This window comes from Sciurus carolinensis, chromosome 4 (assembly GCF_902686445.1).
Source record: "Sciurus carolinensis chromosome 4, mSciCar1.2, whole genome shotgun sequence".
Classification (NCBI taxonomy): domain Eukaryota; kingdom Metazoa; phylum Chordata; class Mammalia; order Rodentia; family Sciuridae; genus Sciurus; species Sciurus carolinensis.
In genome coordinates, this window is record NC_062216.1 from 145,502,079 (window position 1) to 145,529,320 (window position 27,242).

A 27,242-nucleotide genomic window follows, 5' to 3' on the forward strand; every position below is an offset into this window, starting at 1 on the left:
GAAGTACATGGATCAAAAGCTTAAGAAGAGCAATCAAGATTCAGAATATTCAGAGAGAATAGAATTTAACCTATCAGAAAACTAGAAATTCTAAGCAGTCAAAAGAAACAACTTGAGGCTGAGTATGGTAGCGCACACCTGTAATCCCAGTGACTCAGAAGGCTGAGACAGGAGGATCGAGGGTTCAGATCCAGCCTCAGCAACTTAGCCACACCTTGTCTCAAAAAAATAAAAAGGACTGGGAATGTAGCTCAATGTTTAAGCACCCCTGGGTTCAATACCTGATACCCCTACCAACAAAAAACAAATCATTTTGAAGTTGATGGTATTAATCTGGTCAGCTTTGGACTTTCTCTAGTTGTTCAAATACAAACAGCATAGATAAATGGCAGTATACACCCAAAGTTGGTGTTCTGATAAAATAAAGATTAGAAAAAGGAGAAGTTGTATTAAAGCTTGACAAATAAAATGTTGATCTATGTAGTATAACCTGAATTTTTAAAAAAGGAAATAGTGCTAAGAGAATAAACAGATTTATGTAATTATATATTACATATATTGAAAAAGGAACATTTGTGTGGTGGGGTTGTGGTTCAGGGGTTGAGCGCTTGCCTAGCATGTGTGAGGCACTGGGTTCAGTTCTCATCACCATATATAAATAAATGAATAAAATAAAGGTCTATCAACATCTAAAAATTTATTTAAAGAAAAAGGAACTTTTGTGACCTTGAGCATAACTGCTTTAAGTGTAGTCCAAAACGTGCTATTTCTTAAATGGTATTTTCTGAAGACCTCTACAAAGGAAAAGAGGTACAAAGGTGTAATTCCAACAAGAGATACCATGTTAGCACTTATTAAATAAGATGTCATGTGTGTCACAACAATTTAAGTAGTTACTCCCTTTTCATTTATGAAAAAATAGTCTAAAGGTGATTGAGTAATTTACTTTCTTTTACATAATAAACAAGTGATGATTCATTTCTAACTTGTATCTCTTTTACCACCCTTCCTTTTAAAGATAGCTCATTTTATTAGAAGAAGAAAATTAAAAATTAATCATAGTTAGCTAGGTTGGTGTACATTAATAAAGAGCATTAAATAGAACTCCTAAGTAAGTTTAGTCAATAGACTAACATTTAGACATTCCTTATCCCTACCAGTAGACTGTTCCTGAGAATTTTTTTTTGTGACTTATCTATTAGTCTGTGATGCATCTTTGAATGAATTTAACACTTTTAATTTCTTCGAATGAAATTGCTTTAGGACTGCCATGAATTAACAGGAGATTATTTTTGTCTAGCATATCTATGAAATGAAAAATTATATGTACTCTAAAGATTTCACAATAGCTAGATTATGGAACCAACCTAGGTGCCCTTCTTCAGATGAGTGGATAAAGAAACTGTGGTATGTATACACAATGGAATATTATTCAGTCATAAAGAATAAATAATATGGCATTTGCAGATAAATGGATAGAATTGGAGAATATCATGTTAAGTGAAATATGATATGCCAATCCCAAAAAGACAAATATTTTACATTTTTTTATTTTAAAATAATAGTGAGATTTTAGAACTTAAATTAGATTTTAGAACTTAAAATAGCAGCTCGAGAACAGTACTTTTCCTCAGATTCAATATTACCTCAAGTCATAATATATGAATATTCATGCAGAAAGTATTCTTCTCAAAGTATATGCTTCTCTACATCTATATTTTACAATAAGTTTTGATAAGGAAGAGGCATTCTTTACGTTAGAAAAGTTTCAAACTTCTGAAACTGGAAGATTAACTTATTCATTTAGGTACTCTAAAACAAATCAGGGGAATAACATTTAGAAGTAGATGTCCATGAAAAGATGTCCTTATGACAACCAAACTTAAATCCTTTCACAAGTTTGCTAATTAATTTTTCACAAGTCTGCTAATTTTTTGGCTTTATAATCAAAAAACCACATTTCATGACATTTTCGCAAGGGCAATAAATCTGAGCATTTTTACGACATTTTATTTTAGTATATGTATTACAATTTTAGAAATTCCTGTATAGAATAAAAAGTCTTCATTTAACCAGAGCAGTTTTATTTTTATGTATATAAAAAGTCTCTAGTTAAATATATTTGAACTGTCTGCATGTTATTGCAAAGTAATGCTAAGGTATGAACTAGAAGTCTACTGTCTTGTTTGAACCATACATTATTTCATTCTTTCAGTTTCCAATATCATGTGGTTTCTTAAAGTAATAAAGTTACAAAAACATGTTTATGTTATCAATTTATGTAATTTTATTTTGTTGAAAAACATTAACATATTTTCCTATCAGGTTATTTTTGCCACATGTACAAAAGTTAGATGTGCGAGCATTTTTTAATTTTAAGAAGTCTTTTGTTCTGACTATGTACCTGAAATTTTGTATTCTTGACCATCTCCCCAAACTTATCTCTCCAGTGCCCCCAATAACTACCATTCTAGTCTCTTCTTCTGTGAGCTCTGTTTTTTTAGATCCCATATAAAAGTGAAAGCATTTGTCTTTCTGTGCCTCTCTTATTTTATTTAATGTAATCTCCTCCAGGTTTATACATGTTGAAAATAACAAGATTTCCTTCTTTTAAAGACTGAATATATTCCATTATGCATAAGTACTCTGCTTGTTTTAATCTGTTCATCCTTTCATGGATACTTAAGGTGATTCCATTTCTTGCCTATTGTAAATAAGACAGTGAATATGGGATTGCAGATGTCTCTTCAACATAATATATTTCATTTCATTTAGATATATAGCCAGTAAAGGAATTGCTGGATCATATGGTATTTCCATTTAATGTTTTTGAATAATCTCTATACTCTTTTTCATAATGACTATGCTATATTTACATTCCCACCATCAATATGCAAAGCTTCCATTCATATCTCTACCAACATGTATTTTCTTTTGTTTTTGATAACAACCATTCTAACTAGACTGAGGTGATACCTCAGTGTAATTTTAATCTGCATTTCTCTGATGATAATGATTTTAAGCATTTTTTCGTACATCTTTTGACCATTTGAATGTTTGCTTTTCAGAAATACATCCAATTCCTTTTCCCATTTTTTAATGGGTTGTTTTCTTACTAGTGTGTTGATTATGTCATTTTAGAAATATTTTCCAAAAAAAGTTTTTTTTTCTTTAACAGGATACACCTTGTTACTCAGTTTTCACTTAAAGATATAAATATTTACCTTTAATAAATGATTTTTTATATTGTACTAGGCAAGTATATTTCTCACAGAAAACAGTGAAGAATAACTAAATATACTTTTCAAATTTAAAGTGCTGTAAAAGGTTCAGGTTTTAATTTCAAGAAAAAAGTCATTCCTAAACAATATACCTAGTAATATTATTTTCAAAGAAAGACCACTATCATCCAGTTATAAGTTCTAGAATTTAAGACTTCCATCTCATGTTGATTACATACATCCTGGTGTTTATACCACCCCTATGTTGTCCTCTTCATGTTTAAATTAGTATTTTTCTTAGTATCATTTTAAAATGGTCCATAAATGCATTCATCCAAATGAAATGATAAAATTTTGGATTTAGTTGTTGAATGTTTAACTTTTCAATTTAATAAACTTAAACTCTCTTTCTTTCTAGGCACTTTGTTTAATGGCATTGCCATTTATTCCTGCATCAAACCTTTTTTTTCCTGTTGGATTTGTTGTTGCTGAGCGAGTACTGTATGTTCCTAGCATGGGATTCTGTATTTTAGTAGCCCATGGATGGCAGAAAATTTTAAACAAAAGGTAAATTAAAATGTTTGTTCTTTTAATTGGCTTGCTAAATATATAATTCATTGTAACATACTAAATATTTTAAATCTGTATTTTGTTCAGTTTTATAAATTATACTTTTGTAATCTTTCGGGGTTTTTTTCATCTTAATATTCTTCTCATTATCTGTAATTCAAGTTAGGAAAGCTCCACAGCACCTACTCACTCTGTCTTCTTCCCGATATTTATGTAATTTTATTTTACAGCCTGAGACAGAACAAACTTTGAGTCAGACCCAAATGAAAACAAGGATATTATTGAAACTAAAGTCACAAATGACCATTTCCACTTCCATATGCAATGAACATATAGTCATCCTTCTTAAGTGAGTCATATTGAGTTCTCAATATATATAAACTGCATATTGTAGGCAATTCATAATTTCTTGATGTCACTATCTTCATCATAAACTTGGTTTCCTAGTTGCCTTAAACTATTAAGGAACAATATGCTTAGAAACTATTATTGTAATAAGTATTAGTACATTGTCTACATGTATCACTAAAATTGTCAAATCAAGCAAATTGTTAATGGTTAAAAACACTAATGTAACTATTAAATTTAGATCTTCAACTTTTAAGAAATGCTTACTTCTCTCTCTCATTTTCTAGTCACCCAACTCAAAGAATTCTGATTGATTTCTCTTTTCATTATTTTGTTAGCAAATTTCTTCCCAGTACTTATATCCAGTCAACATTTTTTTTAATTTATTTCATTGGTTTCTCTTTAAAAGTATCTCTCCTGATTCTCTCCCCTATCCATTCATTTCTGTCCAGTTACTCCTTGCCATATGTACTCTTTGAATATTTGTATTTTTCTGAGTGATAGCCTCTTTCATTTTCTTGCACATGCTTCATGGGTAATCTCATCCATGTTTACAGTTTTCACCACCATCAAACCTTTTCTCTTACCTTCTGCCCTTATATCCAAATATAATCACTACCAATTTTTGAGTACCTACCATCTGCCAAGAGTCTACTATCCTTATAAATTTATTTTCTCATTAATTCTCAGTACTCCCCAACTTTATTTTACAGATGTGAAAATTGAAGCTTTTACACGTTACCTAAATTACCCAAGATCACATAGCTAGTAAACAACAGTCTTGGTTCAAATTTATATCTTACTACTTCCAATGACCATTTTCTGAATGAACCATTCATTCTTCCTCTCGTTAAGTGAATCTGTCAAAACACAAGAAATTGAACCATGTTATAGGAGCAAAAACAGATTCAGAGAACAATAATACTAAATGGGATCATAGAGAATAATGATATATAACCTCCTTTTAATAAATCAGGAATTTAGTCTCAATGAGTCTAAAGTTGTGTAAGTAATTTGTATCTATTTTATGAAGAGTTAATTGTACTATGCCTTTTAATAATTCAGATTTTAAAGTTTAAAATTATTCTAAGAATGTTGTGATGGCCTGTGGTACAATTTCTAAGCAAAACATACTTGTAAATATAGCCAGAGGTAAGATTGACCCTTTATAAACACAGTAGTATTCAAGGTGTGGGTACTGGAACCAATATAAAAAGTCACAATTAAAACTAGTTTTATCAATTTTCTGTCATTCTAAACAAAGCTTTGAAATAGAGTTAAATATCAGAGTATAAAGTATCTCTAGGTTTTGCATTTTCGGATTCAACTAATAGATTGAATATATTTAAAAATAAAGATTGCATCATTACTGATATGTAGACTTTTTTCTTGACTATATTGCATTTACATTGTAATAGGTATTATAAGTAATCTAGTGGTGATTTAAAGTGTATTAACAAGATGTGCATAGGTTATATGCAAATACTGTGACATTTTATATAAAGGATTTGAATATCATCAGATTTTGGAATCTTCTGGGTGGGTTGGTAGAACCATTCCTGCACAGATACCAAAGAACAACTATGTAATGTAATTGAACACTGAATTTTGAGGTCATATTCATAATATTTAATTTTTTTGGTGTTGGTGGCCAATAAAGTTGGATGATTATTAGAATGAATTAGAATAAATTCAGATATGATCTTTAGGAACATTAGCATATTTTACCTTTCCTATAAAGTAAAATGTTTTGGTGATGTAGACTTTTCTTTCTTCCTTTTTTTTCCCCCCTCTTATACAGTGTATTTAAAAAACTATCCTGGGTTTGTCTATCCATGGTGTTACTTACTCATGCCTTAAAAACACTCCACCGAAATTGGGATTGGGAGTCTGAATATACATTGTTTATGTCAGCCTTGAAGGTAAAGTATTGTTCAGAATGACAGGAAAGTATGTCACCAGTGATTTTTTTTTTTTTTTTGGTAGCCATTTCTGAGCTGTTTTAACTTTACTTTTAATCAGACATTTAACTGTCAACATTAAGTCGTTTGCCAAAAAGTTAATGAAAATAGTTTGTTCTTTATATATGCCATGAAAAAATTATCTGGATATTACTTGACTATTTATCAAAAGTATATGTGAATAGTTCTTTAAGTGCTACATAGATGTTAGAATTTCACATGGTAAACTATTTAAATGGAGTACTGTATTTCATTGATTCATAGGGTACACATTTTTTCTAACCTGAATACCTGGAATAAGCATAAATTTTACAGTGAAAGGTATCTCTAAATTAATTAGTGACCTTTTTTCTTTCTTAATGGTACATAAAATATTGGTTAATCCTCTGATTGATGTGCCTTAGATTCAGTGAAATAAAATGCACAACCAAAAAAAAATGGAATCCTGTTATTTAAAAGATAACCAATGGTTACAGTAATATGGGATAGATCAGACATCAGAAAGGAGTGTGATGAAGCATTTCTATAGAATGGAGAATATAAATCTAAAAAAGTTCTTTTAAAACCACCAATTTATTTTCTATAAAAATTATCAGCAATCTTAAGCTCTTCATAAACAATGCCCATCTTCATATCTTATACTTTCTGCTTTTTTTTGACTATTTCTTTATTCTCTGTTGCCTAGCTTTATGGAATTGCTGACATCTACATAGTAGATGACTCTCCTCTAAACCATATGGTAATTCCACTTTCTCCCTGAGCTCTGTAGACAAGTGAAACTTCATTACCATGCTTACTAATCCAAACTGCTGGTATACTAATGGAACCCCGTATTTTTTTAAAACTTCCTATTCTCACTGTCAGGACAGTGGTTAAAACCTGTAGCCATAATTGGTAATTCCTTGGTTGGGTGTCATCCTCTGCCTGCAAGAATACCTTTCCTATATTTGAACTCTGAAAGCACATGTTGACTCAGAAGTTTAATCCCAGGGTTTGTATTACCATAATAGACTACTTAAGTAACTTTAACTATGTTAAGACTAAAAATGAGTCATCAATGTAATTTTTAAATACATTCTCATATCCTAATACCTTCTTTCCTAAAGGAATATTAATAATAGTGGAATAGAAATTTTCACACAGCACTATGCTTTCTTTAAATAAACATTTTAGTACAATTCTAATAACATAAAATGGATGAAATTAGACTGCTGTGGTTTTAGTATATCATTAGAAGAAGAAGAGAATAAACATGGTGAAGCAGTCTTCATTTGATGACTCCTTCATTCCGAGGGACATCTCTATGAAACAATCCATTCCTAATAGTATATCAAACAAATATCTGTGTGAATTGGAGTCATTTTTTAAACTGTAACTTATTTCATTTGTATTTAAGGTAAATAAAAATAATGCCAAATTATGGAATAATGTGGGTCATGCTCTGGAAAATGAAAAGAACTTTGAGAGAGCTTTGAAATACTTCCTACAGGCTACCCATGTTCAGCCAGGTAAGCATTAATAATTAGTAAATTGATGAATAGATTTTTTTTTTAAAGAAGAAAAAAACTTTATTTGGGGAAAAAACACTTATATCAGACATTTGAGAATTTTTTTCTTTTAAACATAGTTATTGGATAACAGTGAAATGTGCTTTTTGATGGAGTATTGGGTACAAAAGCTTGGTAGAAGTTATTTTAAGAGAAGAGAAGAATAATTGAGGCAATTAGGATAGAGAACTCTTTTTTAATAAGACATAGTGATGGTACTAGGTATTAGGTCAAGAGAAGATGGTAGGGTGATAAGGTTTTTGGTTTTTTTTTTTTTTTTTTGAAGTGGGAGAATAAAAGTACTTTGGGGGCTAATCCAGTACAGTTGGGCAAAAAGTAATAATGCAGAGTGGGAAGACAAGTAACTAGATTGATGTTATTGAACAGATGAGAGGATATAGATAAGATCTGGTGCACAGGATGAGGATTTCATTCAAATGGGTACTGATAGTAAATGTGGTCACAGAAGGCACAGTATATGGATGTGGAAAGAGACAGAAGAGTAGATGACATGAAGTTTCTGAAGTTTTGTTTGATTCTGTTTTCTCAGTGAAATAAAAAGTAAAATCATTAGTAGAAAATAAAAGGGAAGAAGTGTTTGAGATCTAAGAACAGGAGAAGGTATGAAATAGTGATCTAAGACTTTGCTTCAGAAACAATGTGTATATGAATCAGAGATCCTGTTATAATGTATATTCTGATGCAAAGTTAGATAGGGTCTGAAATTCTGCATTTCTCATAAGTTCCCAGGGGATGTTTAGTCCACAAATCACACTTAGAGAAACAAAAATCCAGGAAACTAGGAAAATAGTTCCCTATTATATAGATTAAGAAAATAGAGTATAATTGCCAGCCAGCTCTGACACCCTACTTGAGATTAGTATTAATTTAAAATTAAACCAGTTGATATAGTTACATGTTATTCTCCTAGTACTTTTTAGCTACAGTGGTAATAAGGATTCAACTCAGAAGAATTATAGTTTTGTCAGACATATATGACTAAGCAAGAAAGAGCTAAGGGAGTGATTATAATGAAGAGTTGCAAAATTTAAATTGTTTTAGAATAGATGTGAAGTTGGTGAGTAGTGGAGGAATAGTGACAGGATCAGCAGATTTCAGGTCTGAAGAATGGTTGGTTTCTGAGTAGAGTGTAGCTAGAGCAACAGTGTTTTTCAGTAGGCAGTACTATTGGCATTTCAAGTGTGCAAAATGTTATTACAGGATATGTACCAAACATGATCCTTACCCATCAAACGCCATTACCTTCAATTCAGATTAATAACCAAAAGAAACCCCCTGCATTAAATGTCCTCAGAGGGGTACTGCCCCATTTTTTTCTAGTAGGTATAATTATGTCCATTGGACTAACTAGTTGAGGTAGGAGGGAGAGGTGAAAAATCACTGTAAGCAAAGGCATCAAGGCCACAATATTAAATCTGTGTGACTTTTGAAATGGCTAAGAGTTTTGACTGTCATGATGTTGGAGGGAGCAGTAGGGATCCAGAATCTGCATAATAATGCATCCAGGGATTAGTGACTGCAACTCAGAGGGATAATGGATAATAGAGTTCAATGGCCTGATGTTTAGACACAAGTGATTTTTTTAAAGGAGTGATAATTATCTGAAAGTGGCAATAGGGATCAAGGAGGACACCTAATCTTCCAGGCCCAGTGTTACGAAGGATAAGAAGAAGAACTCAGTAACCACTTCGAATAGGTACAGCAAGGGAACCTTGTCTCCGAGACAAAGCCAAGTTTCAATCAGAGAAAGACCAACAGAAGATTATAGAAATAAAACGATCGATCATCCCTCCAGTTTTATCTCTTATAACCCTTTTATGTAGGTTAGTTTTTCTTGTAATAAGGGTACACATACTGTTTTTCCACTTTGGCTCTGTGTATGTTCGTCTTGAATCCATGATTTCTCCTTTCTCCCTTCCCTCTCATCTACTTTGCAGCATATCCATGCTAGTCATATGTACTAGTGATCCTTTATAACCCATTTCATCTGACTTTTCCTCTAAAATATCTTCCTGTCTTTCCAGCTAAAGAAAGTATTTCTCATTTAAAATCCCTTACAACTACTCTCAAAATATTTGTAATTTTCTCTCTAGTACCATATTTTATTATTAAAATATTAATTTGTTTAAAACATTTATTAAATTATGTATAAAACATTGGATTTATCTTTTAACTAGTACATTATCTTGTAGAGTCCTATACACAATCAAGGGTCATTAAATGTAGTAGTTTTAATTCATTTCTTTTGAAGTCTTTTAGATTCATTCTGGGAGTGGGTCACTCAAGTTGTCTTTGATGTCAGGTACACAGGCTTTGAGACTCTTATTTAAGCCCCTTCAGCCAAACTTTCTCATTTCTAAATTGGAATAGTAATTTCTATCTCACAGTATTGTTCTAAAGACTAAATGTGTGTATTGATATATATGTACATGTTCAGTTTAATTTAGTGAATAGTGTATCTTATCACAGAATATTACAAATATGGCACTTAGTTTTCAAGAATTTTCTCCATCATTGTCATTTGTTACCTTTTACAGTTTTTTAGATATACTTGCTGAATCTATGTATGACTTCAGATTACACTTTCTAAATTACTGTTTCTATTAAGTCATGGACTAGGGAAGACAGGTGATCAAATTTATTCAAATTTCTTATGAATGAAAAACTTATAAATGTTGAAAGTGGCATTCAGAGGCTCCTTATTCTTTGTGGGGTTTTATTTTGTTTTTTGCTATGTTCATAAATGACTTTGACAGATGAAATGGCATATTATTTCACTGTATTATGAATAGGTATTGGAGTTTGGGAGAGTGTGACCAGGATAGGGCGAAAAAGAATGACTCTTGGGTTTTGTCACAAAAAACTGGAGAGTAACAAGTGTACAGATGATTATTTAAGCCCTGAAATGTCATCAAATTACTTAGAGTAGGAATTCATAACATTCTAAGGTTCTTTTCATTTAAAAACAAAAGTGTAAAAGCTTTTGTTGCATAGTCAGATTGAGAATATAAATTATATGATAGTCTTTGATTAGACCATATACATGTCATGTTAGATAACCAGTTGATTTTGATTTTTTTGTTTTGATGATTACAAATGTGTTTTAAAAAAATTCGCAGTTCACAATTTTATAAATGAAATTAGTTTCCCCAAACCCCTTTAGAATTCAAGGATAGTCTACCCTTAAGAAACATCAGAATTCATGTTGTTGTTTTATTTTGTCTAGAGAGCGTTGGTTTCATTTTTTTTTTAATTGTAAACAAATGGGATACATGTTGTTTCTCTGTTTGTACATGGAGTAAAGGCATACCATTTGTGTAATCATAAATTTACATAGGGTAATATTGTTTGATTCATTGAAGAGAGAGCCTACAGAGTGGGAGAAAATCATTGCATTGCCACTCATACTTCAGATAGAGCGCTAATTTCCAGAATATATAAAGAACTCAAAAAACTCTACACCAAGAATACAAATAATCCAATCAACAAATGGGCTAAGGAAATGAAAAGACAATTCACAGAAGAAGATCTACAAGCAATCAACAGATATATGAAAAAATGTTCAACATCTCTAGTAATAAGAGAAATGCAAATCAGAACTACCCTAAATTTCCATCTCACCCCAATTAGAATGGTGATTATCGAGAACACAAGCAACAATAGTTGTTCGAAGATGTGGGGAAAAAGGTACACTCATACATTGCTGGTGGGGTTGCAAATTAGTGCAGCCATTCTGGAAAGCAATATGGAGATTCCTCAGAAAGCTTGGAATGGAACCACCATTTGACCCAGCTATCCCACTCCTTGGCCTATACCCAAAGGACTTAAAATCAGCATACTACAGAGATACAGCCACATCAATGTTCATAGCTGCTCAATAACCATAGCCAGATTGTGGAACCAACCTAGATGTCCTTCAATTGATGAATGGATAAAGAAACTGTGGTTTCATTTTTATCTGAGTGAAAATCTTTGAAACTGTTTTATCAGAAAAGATGGTGAACTATTTACTTTAACTTTGATATCATCAGATTGGGAATAATTTTTAAAGAGTTTTCAGGAGTTTCCAGATCTTTATAAATTTATATTTTAATTGACAGAGAATTACTGGATAGGAAATACTGGAAATCAACATAATTTGGACATCAGTGTGGATATTCTTGATTGCATTCTTTTGGCTAAATCATTAGGAGGCATACACAGTTACCTGATAATTGCCTTCTACATCACATGTAGACAGAATCACTGAGATAACATGTAAGCCCATAGTGTTTCATAGTGGTCATTTAAAAGGAATGGTAAATGAAAATTAAATTTCAGGATGTCTACAATTGTACTATCATGAAAATCTGTGGTTTCTTGATGACAAAATCAAGGTAATGGTGCCTTGTTTCTAATTGAAGGAAATTCTAACCTTCTAATAGATGTTAATGAAAATTAAAATGTAATTGCTTTCCCTTCCAAGTTCACAGATGTCCTGGATTCTATCAATAAGTCACTTGGAAATGAGGAAGTACAAATAATATATATAAATTCTTTCAAAGAGATTTTCTATTTAAAAGAACAGAGGTTTTAGCAGTACAAAGAGCATAAACAAAGTCACATGGAGAAAAGGAATGTGACCCAGTATATAAGTGTAGTGGTTCGTCTTAGATCAGAGAGGAGGTATAGAATTGAAAACTGACCAGGTATGTGCATGTGTATGCACACATTCACACAGATTGGTTGATAGCATTGATGATGGAATGATGTACAAGTTCCTCACTGGTCTCATTTCCCTGATGAAATTAGGATATTAGAGATTTGAGGAGAGAGAAGGAATAAAATACTACCCAACTAGGTTCTGAAAAATTTGTAATGTCCTCATTTACATTGAATTAAAAGCAGACTAACTTATGCTAAACTTGGTTTAAATAATTTACTCATTAGAGCAAATTTGTGCTTTGAAATTCTCTATAGCTCTTTAGTTATTTAAATATCTTTGATTTTTTTCATCTTGCTTTCTTACCTTTATTCAAATTTAAATTTACCTTAGAATACTGTTCCCAAAAACCTTTGGGATGTTTTAACTTTATAACTTATAAAACTTGCTTAGAAATTATGTCTTTCATTTTTTTAAGTATCTTAAGTAGCCATTTTATTGCTAAAGGACATCTAATTGCTATCTTTATTCTTTAAGAAAGTGGAACTGCTTTAATGTCTGAAGTCTGCATTGATGCCAGTATCTCCTTTCCATAATTCTAAGACCTGATTCCAATGGGTAGTAATTTGCCTCATCTTGTATCTAAGTAAATAACCTCTTTCTTTTCTAAACCTGATTAGGATTTATTTTAGTATAGTTCAATACTCGCCTGACCTCATTACACCTTTATATATACATTTCCCATATAATTTTTTTAGATTAAATTTGTTACTATGTTTTTTTTCAGGTTTTATATATCCTGTTTTTCCTATATAAGTTATCTCTAGAATAAACACTATGGATTTAATTGATGTTAAAAAACAAATCAGTTCTATAAAAGCAAAGATTACCTACTCTTTATTTTTATACACACTTGGTAATTAGATAATTTTTTACTCTTAACTCTTCATCAGAATTGCCTTTGAAACTTTTTAAAAGCTCAAGTATTCCGGTTTACAAATAGGATTGGCAATGACTGGCCTGAGTGTTTTTGCTTGTTCAAACTCCTGCTGACTCCATAAGACTGGGAGTGCATCTAAAAAGGAAAAACCCCTTACTCCAAACCTTGTCCCCCAGTTCTCAAACCAAACTTATACTACATCTGCCATTTTTTATGCAGTACACACAATTGCCAACCTGAAGCATAATGTAGCGAGAATTTAGGACTCTTACTCTCCTCCTAGGGGAATACCCAAGATAGATATGTTTGGCCCCTATGTGTCCTGGGAGTTGCAGTCAAAGAATTATTCCACAATTGTAAACTCGTCGGTGTCACAGGCAAGTAGTAATCACAAGTTGAAACCTTGTCATGTCTGTTAGATATCTTGTTGAATAAAAATTGTCTAATTTAAGATATCTCTTCCTTTTATCTTTTATCTTCGAACTATTTACTGGGAAGTATATCTTTTTTAAAAACTAGTATGCATTGAGTCCTCATATTTTTCTAATTAAGCTGTATTTTATTTGTTTTCCTGAATAAACTTGTGATTTTATTTTTCCATTTCAAAAAATGAGGCATCATTTCCCGGCATTCCAATATTAACATAATCTTTTTAAAAGATTTTAATGAATTATGTAGTGTTGTATCATCATTTGAGAGAAGGGCCACAGCATCTTATATAATTCTGTTATCCTGTTATTCCATTATTCCATCATTCTAGTCACATTCACAAAAATTTTTACAAAGCTCATCATAAAATTTTTTCAGTCTCCTACCTTGATACATATTTGGTAGCTACAACACTTGAGCTAACTCTAGGAATCATGATGATCCTTTTCACTTGTAGAGTTGAGCCATATTGTTGAGTGAATTCTAACACTGAGATTAAGGAAATAGAAATAATCCTTAGTATAAGATAGTAAAATATAGTGGACAGAAGTAAATGTAAATGTCATCATGTCTTAACCTTTCAGAGAGTGATTCAAACAGTTTTTTTTTTTTCATATTGAATACATTTTCTGCCTTCACAGAGCTAGATATAATTTTGTAGTATACTGTTCATCATAAGTTATACCAAGTTATGTTAAAAGAAGTTCAGAGAACTGGGTGTGGTGGCATATGCCTATAATCCCAGCTACTCAGGAGGCTGAGACAGGAGGATGACAAGTTTGAGTCCAATCTCAGCAACTTAGCAAGGCCCTAAGCAATTTAGCCAAGACCCTGTCTCAAAAGTAAAAAATAAAAAGGGCTGAGACTGTGACTCAGTGTTAAAGTGCCCCTGGGTTAAATCCATAGTCTAAAAAAATAAATAAATAAATAAATTCAGAGCAGAGAAAAAGCAAGACCTGTTTCCCTCTTTTGTATTTTTTGCGTAGTGTATTTATTGTTGAAGCATATCTTCTCAGTAACCTTGAATTCTATTTAATATACTTCTCAACAAATTATTTTTTTTTTCTTTTAGATGATATTGGTGCCCACATGAATGTAGGAAGAACTTATAAAAATTTAAATAGAACTAGAGAAGCTGAAGAATCTTACATGATGGCTAAATCACTAATGCCTCAAGTAAGTTGTCATAAATTATCTATTGTGTCATGTCTACTCTATGTCCATGTTGAATAGTGTTACTTGGATGGAAAATTTTTCAGTTTGTTCATGTAAAAGGTAAAATGTCTAAGGAATCTTCTCTTTCTATATGTGTTATAAATGAGTGCATTTACTTTTCTGGCTAACTTGATGTTTTTTACTTATTTTATAGTCCATTTGTAAATCCTGAATTTTAAAGAATGTAAATATTAGATGTTCTTGATTGTAAGTTATCGTGAGTTAAATTACTTTAAATGAGAAGGATTTTGTGTACTTTAAGCACTAAATTCAACATTGTTCGTATCAAAAAAAATACAAGTGATAAAATAGTGGGCATATCTCTGTTGCTAAATTGTGTTAATCAGTTGTTATAATGATATAAGCACTCTGATATAACTCATCAGAGTTAACAGTACAGTATCAAAGATGGAAGATCTGATGCTGCCCATTACAAGCTGTGTTATCAGAAAACATAATTTGACCTGTGCCACAGATTTCTCATTATAATAGCAATATTAATGATTGGGTAATTTAATAAACTTCTAAAAACAAAGTTGGACCATAACATATCCTGAGTATTATTTCAATTCTAAAATGATAGGTTAAATTTGTACTTACTGTAGGTTTTTTAATCAGATACAGTTTATTGTGTTCATTAATAAATTGGATCCATATATATTATACATAATGACCTTTATTTTTAACCTGGATGATAACTGACTAGAACATTTATTTATCAAACAAGTTTTTAGTATAACTCTGAAATAAAATTAACTGTCCTCTTGTCACAACCAGGAAATATTTTGCTGACAACAAGAAAATCGACCAAGTGTATAGTTGTACTTAGAGGCAGGAGATTTGGGGGTTTTTCCTTTTCTGATGCCAATTTACTAATAAATCTTGATTTCTAAAATTTCTGATATATCTGACTTCAAAAAAAGTAGATATGACTAAAAACTATCAATTGTTCACTGAGCTGGCATTAATGAAAAAAAAATGTCCTTTAATACCACAAAATTTTACAGCTTGTGAATATTACACTTGCTCACTTTCACATTTTTATATTTAATTTGATACATGAGTAAAACTGGCAGCATAATGTTATTATGTTTTTGTGTTACTTTAAATAAATCACTAAGAAAACTTACTTTTTATTTTTATTTGGTACTGAAATATCAAATAATGAAAATGCCTTTTTTTCTAAACAGATTATTCCTGGTAAAAAATATGCAGCTAGAATTGCCCCTAACCATCTAAATGTTTATATCAATTTGGCCAACCTTATCCGAGCAAATGAGTCCCGACTGGAGGAAGCAGATCAGCTTTACCGACAAGCAATAAGTATGAGACCGGACTTCAAGCAGGCCTACATTAGCAGGTATCATAGTTCACTTCAGAGCTATCATTGTAGAAGATTGGAGCTGCATCTGCGTGTACATCTTGACTAAATTGGCAATTTCTTGGCACCAAGTGCATAGAAATACTATAGCTTATTTTGAATGACAGTCAAATTTAATTAATTTGAAATTGACAAGGGAATCCCTGATTTTGTAATAGCCAACCTAAGTTTTGTATGAAGGAAAGGGTAGAAAAAACTTCTTCTCAGTTTCATTTTCTTATCATCACCAAAATCTTTTTTCTTTTTTTCCTATCTAAAACATCTGGAACTTACATTTTTTAATAGTTCTTTCTGTTATCCAACTCTCAGAAACTTTCTTAAATAAATTTTAAGATTCTACTGATCACTGATTCCTTTACTGCAAAGAAAACTTCTTGGTTGTTTTCTAGCATCATATGTTCAACCTTTATGTCCTTCCTCATGTAGTGTTATCCTTTGTATACTTCAGGAAGAATGCATGTTAAACTTTTTTTGCAACCTGATCAGGAAACCTAATCATAATTTATAGTAGTTTCTTTAGGAAAAGTGCGTACAGAATTTAACTTTATGAGATTTAATCTATTTTTAATTTGGGGTTTTCTTTTTTATCCTAATCCACTTACTCATTGTCATGTGCTCATCCATAAAGAATTGTTCAATAATCTGTGCATTTAAAAAATTCTTAGAAGTTGTTTTAGTGAAAATATTTTGGGACAAAATTAATTTAAGTTCTCCAGCAGAAAATGAAACTATATTAGAAGATTGACACAGTGTTTTTTAAACTGATCCCCAATTCTAGATGTGTTCCTTAGTTATCTGCAGGTGGCACTGTTTCCCTTCTGCCCTACAAGATCAACTTTTTTGAAATACTTTTTTTTTTATGTTTATTTTATAGAGTACTTTTAAGGAAATTAAGTTAATATAAGGAATTACAAATTTCACATGCTCTGTTCATTTGTAAAGTGAGATTTGTATCATAGATTTGAAGACTACAGTTTCCCTCCAACCATATATATCTTTCTTCAACTACTACTAACTTCATTATCTGACAAATTCATTGATTTCCCACTGATTAGACTCATTTTTGTAATGTCGTCAAGTCTGTTTCATTTTAGATAGATTCAAGGAATAGATTTTCTCTGTCCCCCTTTCTTGGATACCTCTCCACAGCTAACCTCTAAAGTCAAGCATGATTTTTCTTTCTGTAATAATATTTGAAAATATATCAGACCTAATTTGCTGAACTGTGGAGTTCAAGCTTGAGAGCAGCTTCAAAATGTTATTTTTGAAAGGCAACTTTTAAGAGTCTAAGTTAGAAGAAATGAAAGCTGTACGTGAAAAGGCTTAAAACTTGTCAAAAATGGTGTCTACTAATTGACATAGTAATGTTTTATGTAAACCTTATGTTTGATTTTTTCACAGGGGAGAATTGCTTTTAAAAATGAATAAACCTCTTAAAGCAAAGGAAGCATATCTTAAAGCACTAGAGCTGGACAGAAATAATGCAGATCTTTGGTACAACTTGGCAATTGTATATATTGAACTTAAAGAACCAAATGAAGCCCTAAGAAACTTTAATCATGCTTTAGAACTAAATCCAAAGCACAAGCTAGCATTATTCAATTCTGCTATACTAATGCAAGAATCGGGTATGTTTTCTCGATATTTCTATAATTATAGCTTGAAATATAGTAAAACATTAACTTATTCATTACCCATAACAAACATTTTATAGAAGGAATTTATAACAGAATTGTATATAAATGACATAGTAAGAATATTCAAAATACTTGAGTTTTACTTTAAACTCTTTTTTCACGTAAAATGCAGTGACAGAATACTAATTATTTATTTTCCAATATGTGTTAAAACTAATTTTTAGGCATTCTGTTAAACAATATCTAATTAATATGTTTGTTAATTTATTCACGTAACCATAATATAACTTCTTTTATATATAAATAGCATTAGAGTTTCCTATGATTTATAAGATAAAATACTTTAGGTATCTTTTTATATTTAGTTTGACTAATTTTTTGAGGTATTATTATAATTTCCTATGTTTCCTGTAATCTTGCAAAAACTAAATTATTAATCACAATAAATTTCTGCCTTTATTCATATATTATATAGGAATTTTAGTTGTCCCTCACAAGGCATCATATATGATTCATAATCTCCAAATTTTATATTGGAAAAACCTATTGACAATTTCTGTTTATTTCTTAAATGCTTTTCTTAAAACATTTGTAAAAATGAAAGAATCATAAAATTATAATATTTTAAATATGCTTAAGTGAACCATTAATTTACTTTGGCTAATCTTTGGTTTACTAAGCTATAAAGTAAAGTTCAAGTAAGTCCAATGACTACTCCAATTTCATATGGCTACATTAGTAGCTAGTCAAAGGTAAGAGCTAAAACCTACTTAGGGATTTATTTTCAGATTTTCATATTCATCATGTGAATTAAAAGAACAGAGTTTATGCTTGGTGTTCAAAAGTATATAAATTTTGAGTAAAACTAATCGTTTGTAAGGTTATCATACCTTAATAATCATGAAAGCTGCTCATTATCGAATATAAGATTGCACCCTAAGGTATATAGTTGTAGAACTGAAAAAAAAAATTATTTGCAATAGAAATTATCTCAATAAGTATTTGTTTTTCAGATCTTAATTTTAAAACTTAATGGTTCATTTTTGCCCTTGAAATTTACTAGAAAATTTGAAATAACATACCAAAAAATCTGAGTTAGTGATTCTGAAACTGTTTTCTAATACAATAAGTTATTGCTGGGCATTTATATATATATATATATATATATATATATATATATATATATATATATATCATAATTCTTTTAAAATTCAGTAATTTAACCTAGAGGTGTTAAGTAACTTGTTCAGTATATAAAGTCATAATTTAACAGAATCAAGATTGAATATGTGTCTTTTGGGAAATCATACACCTCTGTCCTCTTAATTTTCTTTTCTTCTTTTGCTATTGCCTTTTAGATTTTTTTTTTTTTAATTAGACGATTTCTCCCATTTTGATTTCTGATACACTCTTACTGCTTTAAAGGAAAGGAAATGATCTATCATTTAATTATGTTAGTGTTTAGCTTTCCAAGGAAGAAAGAGGTTTTTGCTTTCTGGTTTTTTATTTAAGATATAGACATTAATTATTTTGGTGCTACCTTTTTGTAATCTAATACTTGAAAATGACTGTTCCTTAGGCTTAGTTAATTTGATAATAATATTTTATTGTCTTTAAAAAAAAACAATTCCTAGGTGAAGTTAAACTCAGACCTGAAGCTAGAAAACGACTTTTAAACTATGTAAATGAAGAACCACAAGATGCTAATGGCTATTTCAATTTGGGAATGCTTGCCATGGATGACAAAAAGGATACTGAGGCAGAGATTTGGATGAAGAAAGCTATAAAATTACAAGCTGACTTCAGAAGTGCTTTGTTTAATCTGGCTCTCCTGTATTCTCAGACTGCAAAAGAATTAAAGGCTTTGCCAATTTTAGAAGAGTTACTGAGATACTACCCTGATCATATCAAGGGTCTCATTTTAAAAGGAGACATTCTGATGAATCAAAAGAAAGATATACTTGGAGCAAAAAAATGTTTTGAAAAGATTTTAGAGATGGATCCAAGCAATGTGCAAGGAAAACACAATCTTTGTGTTGTTTATTTTGAAGAGAAGGATTTATTAAAAGCTGAAAGATGCCTGGTTGAAACATTGGCATTAGCACCACATGAAGAATATATTCAGCGCCATTTGAGTATAGTCAGGGATAAAATTTCCTCATCTGGATTTGTAGAACAGCCAGTATTCCCAACTGCTAAGACTTCAGGTGGAGGAGACAAACTTCCATCTGAAAATATAAAAGAAATCAGAAGTGAATCAGGACCAACACAGATAATAAAAACAAGTGAATCTAAATCCAAAAAACAATTAGCAAAAAATGAAGACAAAGAGAACCCCCAAAAAACAAAAGACATCAAAGAAATTGAGAAAAAGAGAGTTGCTGCTTTAAAAAGACTAGAAGAAATTGAACGTATTTTAAATGGAGAATAGCATTATTCTTTATAATGTGACAGTGGTATCAAAAAACTTTAATCTATATCATGTGAGTACTTGTACTGGGAGCTTTGAGAAATATCAAGAATATGTAACAGTCTGTCAAGAGCTGCCTCTACATAGGATCAAAATAAGATTTTAATTAAAGACCTGTCTTACCCCAAGATTTGTGTCATATATGATATGGCAGAAGTTTTTAGTTTTGGTGAACAGAGCAGAAATTTCAAATTACAGGTGACAAATTTGTAACTTTTATTATAGAAGTAAAATTTTTCTGGGAGAATAATCTTTACTACTATGACTTAAAAATAGTTTGAGGCCTGAATGATGGTCCCTTGAGGATAAATCCAACAAGTGCTGGTTCATTCTGTGAATTCCCATTTATTAGCCATTTCATTTTTCCTTTACCTCTTGAAAACTGGCATTAGGTTAAAAACACTTTTTGAACATATTCTTTTTTCTTCAATACTTTTAAATTAAGGGATTTTTGCACTACAGAAAACACTGGCTCTTTATGTTGTATTTTTTGCTTGACTTAGAATGCTGGGTAAAACATTTTAAATGAATTATATGACATGTTAGATTTAGAATATTTTTCTTAATTTCATACTTTTTCTTCATTCTAAAATGCAGTTTTAAGCAGTTAAAGTTTCACACACACACACACACACACACACACACACATTTCTAATGGTGCTCACATATACTGTATTTTTTTTCACATTGAAAGTTAAAACATGAACCATATAATCATGACTATTTTCAGCTTTTAATCCCCAAACTGTTATGTTTCTGAGAGTCATTAATTATATTGAGAGGTCCTGATAATTTTTAACTTTAGTCTTCTGATTAATAACATAGTACACTTCTCTTTCATCTTACTGTTAGCTCTCTGGTTTTATTTGAATTTAATTTTCTGTTTTCAAAGTGACACCTTAATCATTTTTAGATACTTTAAGCCACTAAATTCAGTTCTTTTTAACTGAAGGCAAAACAATGTGACAAAATTTATTTTTAAGCACTAAATTCTTGATATCTTGTAGTATATATTTTTATTAAATATTTATTTTGACTACTGAGCTTTCATAAAAATGTTTAAGCTGTTTTAATTCTATCAAATATGTAAAACAAATTGCTAGTGCATTTGCCTATATGAGCATATATTATGGTTGAACAAAAATTGCATCATTTTGACCAGTTGTCACTTAGAAAGATAATTAGCCTAGTAGATGACTAATAAATTTGTCATTTGGTTTTAGCAAATTTAAACCTGAAAAATACATTAGATTAAAAGGTACGAATTAAAATTAAATTTATTAATTGAAATTAATTTTTTTCTTGAATTAAAATACATTTTTAATGAGTTTTATAAAGTTGGGTTTTAATTTAAAATGTTAAAACTCAAGAAAGCTGTCATTCTGGGATAGTAACTAATTTCTAATTATGTAGTATTTCAAAAACTATATTTTTTAGTTCCTTTGAGAAAACTTAGTTTCTAATTATATATGTCTCAGAAACCATATTCCTATAATGTTTTTTAAGAAATGTTTTATAAATAGGTCATAAGAAACATGGTCTGCATTAAAGACCCAGTCTTATTAGGTTCCCAGAGGATCTGGCATAGATTTTTCTAGGCAATTTAAAGCAAGCATGGATGCCAGTGGGTATTAATTCTTGACCCAGGAGATTCTATTAAACATCAAAGTAATATCGTATTTCAGTTCATACATTATGGTTTTGTGATTTCAGATAGAAGGTGGAGAATACCTCATGTACTATGACTTGAAAAATGAAATTAAGTTATTAACATTCTGTCCATTGTATCTGGAGGATGTTTCTGAGTGTGATCTTGTCAGTGATCATTTTAAGTGGAGGACATTCCAGGAGGATAAAAGGAAATCTTTCATGACAGCAAAACAGAATAAAAGTTTGAGTGATATTTTAATAAATTCACATAACCACTCAGATAACAAAGGGTCTATATTAATGTTATGCAGTGATTTTTATAGAAAATAATTATATTAGCACTCAGAACAAGTGTCTGATGTAGGAAAATACTCATGTATTTGAATTTTAAATTATTTAAATCAAATCCATCCTGAGTAATTAATAATTATTAATTATTCTAAATCAGTTGTTCTCAGTGTGGACCCCACCCCCTAACAATTAGTCTGAATTTCTTGTGATGGAGCCATGCTTCAGTTTTTTCAAAACTTCAGGTGGTCCTACTTTGTAGTTAGGGTTAAGGACTAGTCTTCTGAATTAGTTCAGGAAAATCCTTTTCTCTTTCCTGTGTTAACTTTTTAATGTAGTTACACTAAGGAATTTGTTTTGATAAATAATTTGAGTTTTTTTTTAATTAAGATCTTTTACATTTTATCAAGCTTCATTATGTGTAAGATTATTGTTTCTTACATATAAACTCAAAAATTCAAACTTTTCAGGTGAGAAAAGGTAATGGATTCTTTTTCCTCTAGAGCTGCCTTTTTGAAGAGCTGAGGGTGGGAACACTTAAGACCAGTTCACTAACCTATGATTCAAAGTTGTGGACATTTGTTTGGAAAGGAAAGCCAGTCACAAGTTTGTGTGCTGGTAGATGAATGGAGTTTTAGTTCTACTGTTTTATAAAATAATCTACACCCCAGGAGTTCTAGCAAAGCTTTGACAATCCCCAGGAGCAATACTGTATTACTCCACTAATTCTCAGAAGGTAAAATTAAGTTTCCCAAATTGCTCTTCTGTGTGTTCCTTATTAACATTTGGAATTGGAAATTTTGTAATTATTCCAGTGAGTAGTTTTCTGAAGTTGATGTGGAGAATAAAATAATTAAATATGTAATTTTGTTTTACAATTTTGTGTTTACTGTTATGTAAATATTTGGTATGTGAATTATACAATTCTAATAAACACTCATGTCTTTTTTTCATTACATCTAATTTGAACTCTCAATTTCATGTTATAGAATGCTTCTTTATTGAAAATATTAAGAAAATATATAGATTTGTATGTCAATTTATACTTCAGAAATCCATATATTGTCATATTTATTTTTTTAAAAAATCTAATTGCATGAATATGTGTATTTAAAATGAACCTCCCCCCCAATATATCTGATAACATGGTCCAAAATTATGTATGGGAAACATCAGCCATCCATGCTAAGGGTTCATATGAACGTAGTTTAAAATTGTATGTATTTTGTATTACTATGATGTCTCTGTGTACCTTATTTCTAAATATTCAGTATTAAATTGGTACTTTTTAAAACCTTAATCTGACTTGCATTTTAGTTTTGAAAAAAATAGAATATTGTGGGTCTAAAGAAATTTCTGCCCTGAGGAAGAATTGATATTAATTTATTAGCAATGATCTGAGAAAATCACATGAAATTAGTTCCTGACGGTAATACATTTTCAACTGTAAGTGACAAGAAGGCAATCAAGAAAATGAAACAGTTAAACTCAGACTTGAATTTCATACAAGTTTAAGTTCTGTATCTGCATGGGTTCAAATTCTGGTCTCACCATTTAAGGGAAGTTGTTTAACTTGTATACCCTCAACTGCTTCATCTGCAAGTTGGGAAAAACACTTCCCTTGTAAAGTTATTAAAAGGATTCATATAATTTATAAATTAATATATTCAAATTGCTTAGAACAGATCCTGGTACCTAGTGATGTTAATTACTTATATAAGCACAAAGCTTGAACTCTCACATTTAATGAATTGATCTGTGCTAAAAACAAATATCAAAAATATCAAGATACCAATGATGGTCATGACCCCAAAAAGGATTAAAGATCCATGCTTGTACATAGATAGCTCAAAGTAAATAAAATTTGGGATTAAGTTAAAGTGAGTGAGAACTAAGATACTTAAAATGTTGCTATCTTGTTCTTTTGCTGTTCATTGCTATCAGGGAGATCACATAAGAGAATATTCAAGTTATTCAAGTAACCTAAGATTGGATTTCAGGCAAATTCACATTCTTTGGAACTTGCTTTTTTCATCAATAGCATTTCTGAGGCTGTCAAAGCAAAACACATTTCCCATAAAGTAGCATTTATATTGTAAAAGAATCTGTTGCCATCATTCTGCTTAGAATAAATTAACCCTTTAAAAATCACGCCCTTTCTTAAAGATTTCATTAGCACTCAGTCTTCTTTATGCCCTCTTCCATGGCTTTAGTTTCAGATTGAGAAAGTAGACAGATAAAATTAACCCATGCTGAAGTGTGAGTGATCGCTCTTGTTAGCCATTCCATAGACTACTTCAAGTAAACTCATTTTAGACAGTTGCAGGCTGTAGAGTGGGACCTATTTTAGTGATAGGGAGTTTCTCTGTCATTCTTTATTTCTAACTAAAGAATTAGTCTCAAAAAGTTTTCTAACTGTAACAAGTCCATTTCTAACCAGTCTTGTTTTGCATGGACCCTGGTAAGCCCAGTAACACCTTTGGAGTGGAATCAAAGTAACTGGACATTTAGCAGAGTCAGACATGTCCCGTAAAGATACCTGTAAATCCTGGCATGCCCGTATTTACTATGTGATCACTTTAGGACCATTTCCTTCAGTGAAGCTAAAGTTTTCATTTGCTGGCTTCTGTGTCTCCCCCTACCACTTGAAATACTGTTTTCTCAAACCTTTTTCCTTTTTTTTTTTTTTCTTCCCTCTCTCCATTGAATAGTAGTTGCAGCTATATATATCCCAAATGTTTAGCTCCTCTTTTCTCCAAACCCCAAAACCATGAATCCAATGATCTACTGATCACATCCAGTCATTTATTTTCTTCTTCCTTTCTTCCAGACCCACAACCAGTGAATACCAAGTTTAAGAAAGAAGGAATCAGAAAATATATACAACTTAAAGCAAAGAAGGGGGTTAAGGAAGAGAAAGACCAGAGGAAACAGAAAGCTTGCTAATAGTTATCCACTCAAAACATACTGACCAACTAAAGACATCAGGGGTAAATAAACTTGATTATGGGGCTTAGATTGAAAAATACTACAAAAATACACAAAGAATATAGTTTTTAAACCATTAGAAGAAAACTATTTGATGGACTCAATAGTGGGAAGAGAAAAAACACTACAGTAGATGTTAGACAATTGCTAATACAGCAGCAATTAAAAAGAACCTAAGTGGGTTAAAACTTACAAAACATTGGAGATGATTATATTTAATTATATTTAAACTGTATGATTAGTATAGTTATAAATGCAAGGTCAAACAATATGTGTATAAAACACACTTGAAAAGTACAGAGAAGATAATAAAAAACATGACCAAAAAGTATACCAGGAAAGTACAAACCAAAAACAACCCAGGGCAGCAATTTAATACAGGACAAATGAAATTTAAGGCAAAAAGGAAAGAGATAAAGCAAAAATGATGAGTACTGGTGGAATAATAAAACAAGGAGATTATTTCCATCTAAGCATGCTTGCCACCTATTGATACAACCTAAAAATAAAACAATGATAATAGTACAAGGAAACAGATAAAAAGAAAATGTTCATCTATTTTAACAAAACTCAAAAAATCTAATGGATCAAGAAGAGAAAAAAAAAAGCTGTTCTACTAAAGACTAAAACATTTTTAAATAAGTTTGAACCATAAGTGTTTACAGAATTCCACATTTGACACAAAGGATGCATTCTTTCCTAACATATGTAAAATTTGTATAAGTAGACTATGTATCAGCCACAAAGAAAACTACAGCAACTGTGGTATATGTACACAATGGAATATTACTCAGCCATAAAGAAGAATAAAATTATGGCATCTGATGGTAAATGGATAAAGTTGGAAAATATTATGCTAAATGAAATAGGCCAAGCCCAAAAAAACCACAGGCCAAATGTTTTCTCTGATAAGTGCATGACAATATATAATGAGGGGGGTTGATGGGAGGAAGAAATGAATGAAGGAACTTTGGATGGTGTAGAGGAAAAAGGGGTGGGAGGGGGTGGGGATGGTAAAACAGTAGAATGAAACAGACAGTATTAGCCTATATATATGTATGATTACATGAATGGTGTGAATCTACATTGTGTACTACCATAGAAATGAAAAGTTGTACCCCATTTGTGTACGATGAATCAAAATGTGTCTGTAAAAATAAAAAATATTTTAATCAAAAAAAAAAAACAGAAAACTAGAGCAAATTCCAAAGTACTAATTTCTTTGACCATAAAGCATCAACATTAGAAATCAAAAAGGATGAAGCAGGACTTATATTTCCAGGCGGGATGTGGTAGGTTCTGGCAGGCCAACATACTCACTGCTACAACTATTTTAAAGCAGGAACAAAAAATTTAAAAAGATAAATTTAAAGACATTTTCAAATATTTTGGAGAACTGTGAATGAAACTAATAAGAGCCACAAAAATTAAAAACCAGGTGAGGAAAGAGTCCTTTCTAGAAGAGATATTTCTAGATATTTGCGAATATTTGGAATATTTGTGAATCTGGATGTGGAATGAAAATCTTCACTCACCCGTTATAGAGGGAATCAACTCCAGAAAAGGAAAACTGTCAAAACTTTGTCTAATCACATGGGAATAGAATTATGTATTGAAAACTAGAACAATCCCAGCACCATGGAGCAGACCTGTAATCCCAGCAACTTGAGAGGACTTGAGACAGGAGGATCACAAGTTCAAGGCCAGCCTCCACAACTTAGTGAGATCCTGTCTCACAGTAAAAAGTAAAAAAGGGCTGGGGACATGTCTCTGTGGTTATATGCCCTTGGGTCCAATCCCCAGTACTAAAACAACAGCAACAAATCCCTAGTGCCAAAAAATAAAATTTTTTTAAAAAAAAGAAAAGGAGACTGGAGCAAACTAAACACAGGGCTGCTTCTTCAATTAGATACATGCTCAGTTGTGCAATGAGA

At 31.0% G+C, this 27,242-nt stretch overlaps 1 protein-coding gene across 1 annotated transcript in view; it reads left to right on the forward strand.

Annotated features, from left to right (window-relative positions):
- The window catches only part of Tmtc3 (transmembrane O-mannosyltransferase targeting cadherins 3), a 48,466-nt gene extending 24,852 nt beyond the window's left edge, over window positions 1-23,614 (forward strand). The window contains exons 8-14 of the mRNA XM_047550765.1: window positions 3,640-3,788; window positions 5,941-6,061; window positions 7,497-7,608; window positions 14,752-14,855; window positions 16,085-16,254; window positions 17,677-17,903; window positions 19,547-23,614. Of these exons, the coding sequence (XP_047406721.1) occupies window positions 3,640-3,788; window positions 5,941-6,061; window positions 7,497-7,608; window positions 14,752-14,855; window positions 16,085-16,254; window positions 17,677-17,903; window positions 19,547-20,343 (1,680 nt within the window). The 3' untranslated portion in view covers window positions 20,344-23,614. The remainder of the gene's footprint in view (window positions 1-3,639; window positions 3,789-5,940; window positions 6,062-7,496; window positions 7,609-14,751; window positions 14,856-16,084; window positions 16,255-17,676; window positions 17,904-19,546) is intronic.
- The last annotated feature ends 3,628 nt before the right edge of the window (window positions 23,615-27,242 follow it).